The sequence below is a fragment of the Acomys russatus genome, chromosome 24 (genome assembly GCF_903995435.1).
Source record: "Acomys russatus chromosome 24, mAcoRus1.1, whole genome shotgun sequence".
NCBI classification, from domain to species: domain Eukaryota; kingdom Metazoa; phylum Chordata; class Mammalia; order Rodentia; family Muridae; genus Acomys; species Acomys russatus.
In genome coordinates, this window is record NC_067160.1 from 45,233,942 (window position 1) to 45,242,790 (window position 8,849).

General features: G+C 53.6%; 1 protein-coding gene across 1 annotated transcript in view; it reads right to left on the bottom strand.

Annotated features, from left to right (window-relative positions):
• Positions 1-1,173: 1,173 nt before the first annotated feature.
• Adgrd2 (adhesion G protein-coupled receptor D2) overlaps positions 1,174-8,849 on the bottom strand; it is a 35,804-nt gene continuing 28,128 nt past the window's right edge. The window contains 11 exon segments of the mRNA XM_051166281.1: positions 1,174-1,213; positions 1,619-1,694; positions 1,778-1,862; positions 2,013-2,054; positions 6,261-6,326; positions 6,328-6,382; positions 7,158-7,273; positions 7,361-7,494; positions 7,895-8,048; positions 8,296-8,398; positions 8,610-8,709. Coding sequence (XP_051022238.1) covers positions 1,174-1,213; positions 1,619-1,694; positions 1,778-1,862; positions 2,013-2,054; positions 6,261-6,326; positions 6,328-6,382; positions 7,158-7,273; positions 7,361-7,494; positions 7,895-8,048; positions 8,296-8,398; positions 8,610-8,709 — 971 coding nt within the window.

Below are 8,849 nucleotides of genomic sequence, written 5' to 3' on the forward strand. Positions count from 1 at the left end.
TCTCCAGCCTGTCCCAGTTGCCCACAGGCCCCCTGTCGTATCTTAATTGCTAAATATGAAGTACATGCCACACAACATGCATGGCATAAAATTTATCGTAGAAACGTGGGAGAGCATGAAATGGGAAAGGGGCACCCGGGGGAGGGGGAGAGACAGAGAGCGGGGGAGAGACAGACAGAGAGAAAGAGAGAGAGAGACAGACAGAAAGATAGGCAGGCAGACAAAGAGCAACGAGGTGGGTTTGCTCTTTTATATTCTGGGCAAGGGCACACACCTGGTGGCAGGCAGCCTGTGATAATGTCAGAGGTTGCTAAACAGCTAGAGGCAGGTATGCTAACACTACTGGCCATTGGGTTGGGGAAAACATTTGCCCCAGGATTTGGAAAGGCTCTTAAGGACCCCTTCATTAAGGACCTGGGTGCCCAGAGGCTGAAGGCTGAGCCAGGGGCCAGGGACTGGGAGACAGACAAGCTGGCTAGGCATGGTCTCTCTGGCCAGCACCAGCTCTAGAAAGAGTTCCACCACTTAGTTCCCCTCTCCAGGGAGGTCCTGTGTGGTGTGGTTATGTCTCAAATCACTTTTCTCTTGGAGCAGTGTGGCAGAGGAGGGTGGAGGACTCTGCCCAGGAAGAGAAGTTCCTGAAGTCGTGAATGCTGCCAGCTCCACAGCCTGAGAAAGAGAACAGCCAGCCTGGGCTACAAAGTGAGTCTAGGACAGCCAAGGCTACACAGAGACATCCTGTCTCAAAACAAAAACAAAAACAAAAACAAACGAACAAACAAAGCCCAAGGTGCACGCCTTTAATCCTAGCACTCAGGAGGCAGAGGCAGGCAGATCACTGAGTTCGAGGCCAGCCTGGTCGACAAAGTGAGTTCAGGACACCAAGGGCTACACAGAGAAACCCTGTCTCAAAAAACAAAAAAACAAAAACAAATACAAAAGTAAACAAACAAAAAGATCCGGCTATAGATGGGCAAGCAGGTAGGCAAAAGAGAAGAGCAAAGCATAGCCCTTTCTCCTGTTTCCTATGCCCTGGGAGCTCTTGCCCCTGCTCAAGAGGCCTTGGCTTTTAGGTCTGCCAGACTGTAGGCACTGGCTTCCCAGTGCTGAGGACAAGGTCCCTCGGGTCAGTGCTCACCTACTCTGTACTAACTTTGCTGTGTTCCCAACACACTAGCTGGTCCCTGTTTCAGCCTTACCAGTCTCCTGGGTTCTGTAATGGAAGAGAAGGCTGTGGAGATCCTGGGTCCATGGGTCCCTAGTAAGGAGAAATATTTGAGCTGATGGATTGTGCATAGGCTAAGACATTAGACACCCTAAGAGTCCACTCAGAACTTTACTTTCAGATTAGTGCTGAGGAAACTGAGACTCAAGTACTTAAGCTCAGTTCTTGTGTCAGGGGCTCAGGTTCACTCCCCTGCTAGGAACCCTGGGACAGGAGTTCAGGGTAACCCCCGACCTCTGCTTAGACACCCAGCTGTTCCCCAACCTTTTCCAAGGCTTTAGTTTCTGTCTTTCAAGTGGGCTTATAGTCTGCCGTTGTCCTCCTAGCTTTAATTGACTGATAGAGACATCAAGGCACCAGACAGCACTAGGCATGGGGGTGCAGAGCTCATACCTCTGAGAGCAACAGATCTTCTCAGATGATCCCAGGATGTGGGGTTCTCCTGGGCCGTGGCCCAGGGACCTGAAGCCTGTGGCTCAAGAGGGCCAGAGAGTGTCTGAAAAGAGAGGTGTTGTGCTTGGCCTTGCCCATCTGGCCCCAGGGCCCCCTCACCCTTGCTCTTGGCCAGGTGCACCTGTGCTGCCCTGAGCACCTCAGCTGCTTTCTTCTCTGTTATCCTCTGTAATGCGTTCTGCACCTGCAGGGGGGCACAGGTCAGGACTGGACCCTCCCCGGAGCCCTGCGGGGGGGGGGGGGGTCCATCCATGGATCTGTGGGAACCAGGGCTAGAGGGACCCCAGTCCATCCTCCCTTGATTTCTTTCCCACAAACTGCTCACCACACTCACCTCTTCATTGTAAGCAGCGTAGCCGAGGAAGATGTATGGGCCCTGAGGATAGACCTCATGTCACTAAGAAGGAACGGCCACTCTGTGGCCTGGCCTCCCACTTTATTCAGATCAAGAGCCCAGGGCCACAGGAGAGACACTGAGGGACTTCAAGAGGTAGGAAGATCTCTAAGCCAGCTCCGCCCTTTCTCTAGCGCTTTGGTCTGTAATCCACTCACTCCCACTGCAGCCCTCACAGGGGTGGAGCGAACACCTTCCTGAAGATCCAAAGCCAAGTTCTTTGCCCCTGTGCCTCGGTAGAGGGGCCTGGGCTCTTGCTTCCTTCAGGAACTGAGTGTGAAGGGCTCAACATTCAGGCCTAGGGGGGAGGTGACTCCTCTCCACAGGTGTGGGACCAGCAGGGGCTTGGCACTCACAAAGTACCACCATATTTGGGTCTCATGTGGCCCCATTTGATGGATAGATAGTCCCAAGACAGTGTCATCCAATGGGCCAGTCTTGGAGCCTAGGACTTACTCAGAGACCATGTGATAACATAAAAGGCAGCAACCAGCTCAAGCCTGAGGCCAAGACCAGAGGACACTGGACTCCTAGGTCCTCCAGCCCTCGGGCCCCTGGTTCCCAGGCATAACTGAGTTGACACACTGCTCTTTAGCTCCCAAGACAGACCAATAAACCCCAGAGCCAGCCTGTCCTTTCTGCAGCTCCTGCATGGCCTTCCCCATGCATTTCCTTTTCATATTCTTTACCAGAAAAAAAAAAAAAAAAGCATCTCTCTGAACTCCCTCCCAACGCTACCACCCCATGCCTGCCAGCATCCATTGACCCACCCTCTACATTAAAATCAGAGTCAGGACAGTCTGGTCCCTGTACCCCTTCTGCCCTGTTTCTCACCAGCCCTCCTCCTGTTACCTACTCCCCTGGGTCCCACAATGATTTCCTCTGCATATAGCTTTCACATCTTAGCTGAGAATCAGTCCTTCCCCATAAGTGGTCCCTCTGTTCCCATACTGCCTTGGCTATCCTTTGGCCTCTCAGCTTGGAGGTGCCACACTGTGGGTGGGTGGTGCAAGATGGGCACTTTGGTTGCACTTTGGTCTCACTTTGGTTCGATGGGGTGTGAACCAGCACTGGCTTAGGGGCAGTGGGCGGGGTGGGGGTGGGGGAGTCTTTGAAGTATAGATGAATGAATGAATGAATGAATGAATGAACAAATAAGTTCCCATTCACAGACCAGTGCATCAAGTATTGTGTTCAGCCCTTTGTAAAGGTGATCTCAGCTGGAGGACTTCAGACCGCACTAGACGGGTCCACCAAGGTAGATGTGAGTGACAGCTGGTTACAGAAGTGAGGCATTGCTCTCTTTCACAAAATCAGACTGAGTGGCTCTGAAGAAAAGAAAATCATCCCGAATAATAAAGCTGGACCCATTCTAGTTTCTCTGGACTTCATCACTGTCCTGAAGTATATCCTGCCCAGTTTGTGTCCAAGACTGAAGGGCAGGGCTGCAGGTGTGGTGGAGGAAGAGAGAGACAAACACAGATAACAGGAGGTGTGACAGAGAGAAGAAAAGAAATGCCAGGCCTAGGGACAGTCACAAGGGTTCCAGGCTCCAAGGACACAGGCTGGAATGAGTCAGAGACCTGCCTGACAGCACCTCACCCACAGGAACCAGGAACAGGCCAGAGAAGGATCCAGGGAGGGGAGAGAGCTTAATGGATGGAGAAGAGCCCGGGGACGATGTCTGGGGAAAAAAAAAATATCAACAGAGGGGAGGGGAGGCAGAGAAGATAGTGACAGCCAGAGAGACAGAAAGAGTCAGAGAAAGTTCAGAAACAAAAGAAGCCACAGGTAGGAGAAAGGAGGCAGAGGGAGGCAGAGGAAGATGGGGGCCTGGGGTGTTCCACTGGTTCTACCTCTCTGACTTGACACCCCTCCCATCCCGGCAGCACTGGAGCACAATTCTGGTCATAAAGGGGGGCTGGCAGCAAGCTGGAGTAATCACCATGACAACAAGCTTCTGTCACCTTCAGTGTCCTGTGCTGAGCTACAGAAACCTCAGCAGGGCCACTCAGACACACAGGGCGAAGCTGGATAGGGCCTCTGAGGACTAGAGGCCTGGAGCTATGTCAGGAAAGGACACGGCATCCAGTGCTCTGCTGTTCAGGTCAACAGGGCCCTGAGGACCATGCTAAGGCTTTATCATTGCGGGGGTCTACCCTGGCGACGCCCCCTTCTCCCGCAGCAAGCCCCTTCCTTCTTGCCTCCCACCCTTGTATGCACATGCTTCCGCGGGTGTGTACATGTGTTTCTGCAGAGGTGTGAGCACACGTATAGGCCTACGTGTGGTGTCACAGGTTGATGTTAGGTCTCAACCTCAGCTACATCCACTTTGTCTTTTGACACAAGGTCTCTCCCTCACTGGACCTGCAAGTCACTCATTCAGCTAGTCTGGCTGGTTAGTAAGGTCTAGTGATGCTCTTATCTCTACCTCCCCAGAGCTGGGGTCATAGGTATGTGGTGTAGCATACAGCTTTTTGTTGTTGTTGTTGCTTTTGATTTTTTTGTTTGTTTTTGTTTTATGCTTCTTGTTGTTGTTGTGTGTGTGTGTGTGTGTGTGTGTGTGTGTGTGTGTGTGTGTGTGTGTGTTTGAGACAGGGTTTCTGTATGTAATAGAGTTCTGGCTGTCCTGGACTCACTTTGTAGACCAGGCTGGCCTCAAATTCACAGCGATCCTCCTGCCTCTGCCTCCTCTGCCTCCTGAGTGCTAGGATTAAAGACGTGAGCCACCATTGCCTGGCTGCACCACCCAGCTTTTATGTGAGTGCTAGGGATCAGAGCTCAGTTCTCATCCTTACATGGCAAGTACTTCACCTACTAAGCCACGCCACCTCCTCAGGGACTTTTCTCTCTTGTCCATCTCTATGCTAACTTAGCAGGGAATGGCCAGGTCTCCTGGGCCTAGGGGTAAAGACAGCATGGACCAGGCCTTCACCCATCCCTGCCTTGTGCCCTCACCAGTGTGCCACCCTTTATCTGAGTCATGGTAGGCCTCTACTTTCCGAACATCACCTTCAATGTGACTGTTTTTCTGCTGTATGCCCAACACCTCACATCATGGTAGGTGACCACTGGCTGTGACAAGAATGGATGAGCAGTGGTCAGGGCTCCTCTCCTGAGGACTGTACCAGGACCTGTCTACAGTCAAAGCCAACTACCCCAGGGACTAAGAATCCAGACACTGCATGTAGCACCTATCTTATTTCTTCCTGCTTTGAAGCCTTGGGCAAGCAACTGTACAAAGCCGGAGTTTGTTTTGAGATAAAAGTATGAGCTGGGCCAGAGCAATCACATAAGCATCAGAAGCAGGATTTACCACCTCAGCCCTCATCTCTGAGAGATGAGCACACAGAGCCCTAGATAGAGTTTGTCCCTGATTTGGACAGCATGCCTTTGTTCAGCCTTGCCCTGAACTGTTCTTTTTGACAGAGAGAGAGGGAGGAGGGGGAGGGAGGAGAGGGGTGAGGAGGGAGAGGGAGGAGGAGAGAGGAGAGAGGAGAGATAGGGAGAGAGAACGAGCGGGAGAGTGAGGAGGGAGGAGAGAGAGAGAGAGAGAGAGAGGTGGTGGTGGTGGAGGAAGATCTGGCATGGACAAAGGGCAATTGTCTTGCAAGGGTCAGGACAGCAGTGGAAGGGACCTCTTCTTGGGGCTCTCACCTTTTTGCTACCTAGTCCTGGGGCTAGCTGTTCTTGTCTGGGTACCCAACAGGTCTGTAGATCCTGTAGACAGGGACACTTGGGCGCCCAGACACTTCTCTGTCACCAAGCCATGATGGATGGCTTCATTGTGTGACTTCAGCATCAGTCTCCTGATTTAACCCTCTGTCATCACAGGGTGGCCTAAGCCAACATCACAGTGGGCTAGAGACACTAAGGAGACGGCACAAGTTCCCTCCTTGGCCCAGACACCATGAATGACCCTTGACCACCCCCTTGGTAGACCTCAGCCTCCTTAACTGTCCAATGTACCATAAGTCCTCTGTCATGTCCCACTTGTAGGCATAAGGGCACCATTTGCCATGCCCCCCTTATCCCCTCTTTTTGCATAATGCCCCACTTTGCTGTTGGATGCCTTTTGTGATGGAGGCTCATCCCTCTGTTAGTCCTGGCAAACCACATACCCTCTCTGAGTCCCAATGTTCCAGAGCACACCTCCCCCAATTCTATATGGTCAATGCCTAGAAATACCTGGAAGGAATTGAGGCCCACAACAGCATAGGCCCAGGTTGGGCTGATGTGTACCAGGAGGCCAAAACAGCCAGGTCAGGCCCAGGACAGGTAAGAGAGCCAGCACCGGCTTCACCATGGCCCTGTGGGGAAAAGAGGCAGAGCTGAGGGGCCAGTGTGCTTCCTTAGGGTCTGATGGAGGAAGCAGCAGCCAGGAAGTGGCTGGAGAGAGAGGGTCTGTGGTTGCAGCTGGGAGAATGCTCTGCAAAGTCCTTGGATGGAGCTTACTAGGGGCGGTGGTACTGGGAGATAAGATTTCATTCCCAAGTCAAGTTTGCAGAAGTGAGGGCAGATGCTCAGAACTGGGCAAGGAACAGGGAGCATGACTCAGGAAGGCTCCGTGTTCCTCTCCAGGGGCCTGGGCTCTCTGTCTTTTCAAGGACATGCTGGCTTGAGTGGTTCTGCTGTGGTGGGGGACAGGTCAAGTGAGGAAGGCCACAGAGGAGGCTAGACTGACTGGGCTATTGGGAGAAGGTCGCCCCATTGCGCTCCCTTAGACATGGTACTGGGGAGCAGGAAGGGTCCTTGGTGGAGCTGGAGACCTGACTCTGTCCTGAACTGGGGACGGCCTGACTTGAGCACTCCTGTCTTGTCTCATGCAGACTCTCAACACCTTCTGCTGACAGTGAAGCCCCAGGGCGGTGGCTGGTATCCATAGGGTCTCGCACAGCATGACATGCCCAAGCATGGGTGCCATGTAAGTGAGGCTAACACACATACTCATTGCTTAACACGGGCACTCATGCTTAGCCACACATCGCAACACAAGCTCACCATGCTCGCACTCAAGCAGGCTCATGTGTGGTGCCACCTGGCCCCATGCCCCAGCCTCATCCCCTCCCCCACGCCGGCCCTCACCACATCTGGGACCTGATCTGCTGCTGCAGGCCAGGCTGCGGGCTCAGCATGCATGCACGGCAGTGGGTGCTGGACACGATGACCATCACCACTCGGACCAGGATGCAGGTGTTGGCCTGGAGGTTGGGTGCCGGTGGGCAAGAGGAAGCTCCTCTTCCCGACATACCGCCCTCCCCTCGTGGCACCCACACCACCCAGCTCACAGTCAGCACAAACAGCACAGACCCCACAAAGGCCCAGATGGCATCTGTGTGCACGTTGAGCCAGCAGTGTCCAGAAGCCACGTAGTCGTGGCGGTGCACCAGTAGAGTGATGACCACAATGGCTGCAGGAATGCCTAGGGAAGGGGGACTCAGGTCAGGCCACCACTCATTTCTCTCCAGGATCCAGCCCACAACTGTCCTCTGGTATCCCTGGGTCAATCTAAGAGGTGGGACACTGAGGCTGCTGAGTGGAGGGGACTTAAGAGAAATGAACTGGGAACAGCTAGAGTCTTGATGTAACTGAGAAAATGGAGCTCACAGCAGAGACAAGTATCAGACGGTACTGGGTGAAATGGGTATGGGGTGGTGATGAGTGCTAGGTGTGCAGTGGTACTAGGTACTAAGTACTAGGTAGTTAGTTCTTAGGTGCTGTTGGATGCTGAACAGTACCAATGGGCCTAGAAATGGGTCTGGGTGGGGCAGTGTTGGGCAGCAATGGAGAAATGAGCAAGAGTGGTGATCAGGGCTTCTCACCCCAGCCTGCCGCATAGTACAACCTCATCCTGGGGCCTGGGTGCATGCTCACGGCAACCACCTTGCTCCATAGCAGCAGCCCCTCCGCCAGCATCCAGGAGAAGGCCACCAGAAAGAGAAGATGCATGGCTGCTGTGACAGCCACACAGGCCATCTGGGACAAGATGGAGGTCACTATGGAGCTCAGCTCTGGGCACATCTTACCCTGATCCCACGGTTGGGCTTAGCATTCTCACCCAGACAGGAGGCAGGGGGAAGGTGTCTGGCATTTGTACCATCTAAGTCTCTCTTCTCTGGGATTTGCTTCCCACCAGGGCAAGGAGGTCACTGGGGAGGAGACCTCAAAGGCGTCCCATGCTTTCCTGGCCTCAGAGCTTACAAACCACCTGCTGGTTGAGTACCTTGTGGGTCTCTGCCCACTCGCTGATTATGAGGATGCCCTCAGCAGAGGCCAGGGAAAGAACGAGATTCTTGTGGATTGTGGTTCGCTTAGAAGCAGGAACCCTGTATAGGCAGAAGGGTTGGCTAACGAGGACTGCCCTGCCGGCCTCACACGCTGTCAGTGTGGCCTTGCCTGAGTCCCCAGTGACTGGGCTCATGAAGGCAGCAAGGGGCCCAGCTCACCCTAAGGGAAGTCCCCAGGACAAAGTATCTATAAGGCTGTGTGGAGTCTGAGAGGAGACAAGCAGAGCCCTGGTGTGGGACACTTCCTCACCCAGCCACCAGGAAGAGCAAGAAGGTGGTAGCAAGAGCACAGAGGGACACACCACAGCCCACAAATGACAGCGTCCTCAGCAGCGACTCCTCTTCAGCATCTCCTTGCAGGGAAGGACAGCGAAGAGCTCATCCTCATCAACCCTGCCTGGCGACGTCACGCCTCCCCAGGGAAATCAAGGATGGCAACAGTACCAACCACCAGGGGCTAGGCTTGCACACAGTAGGTGCTTAATAAGCG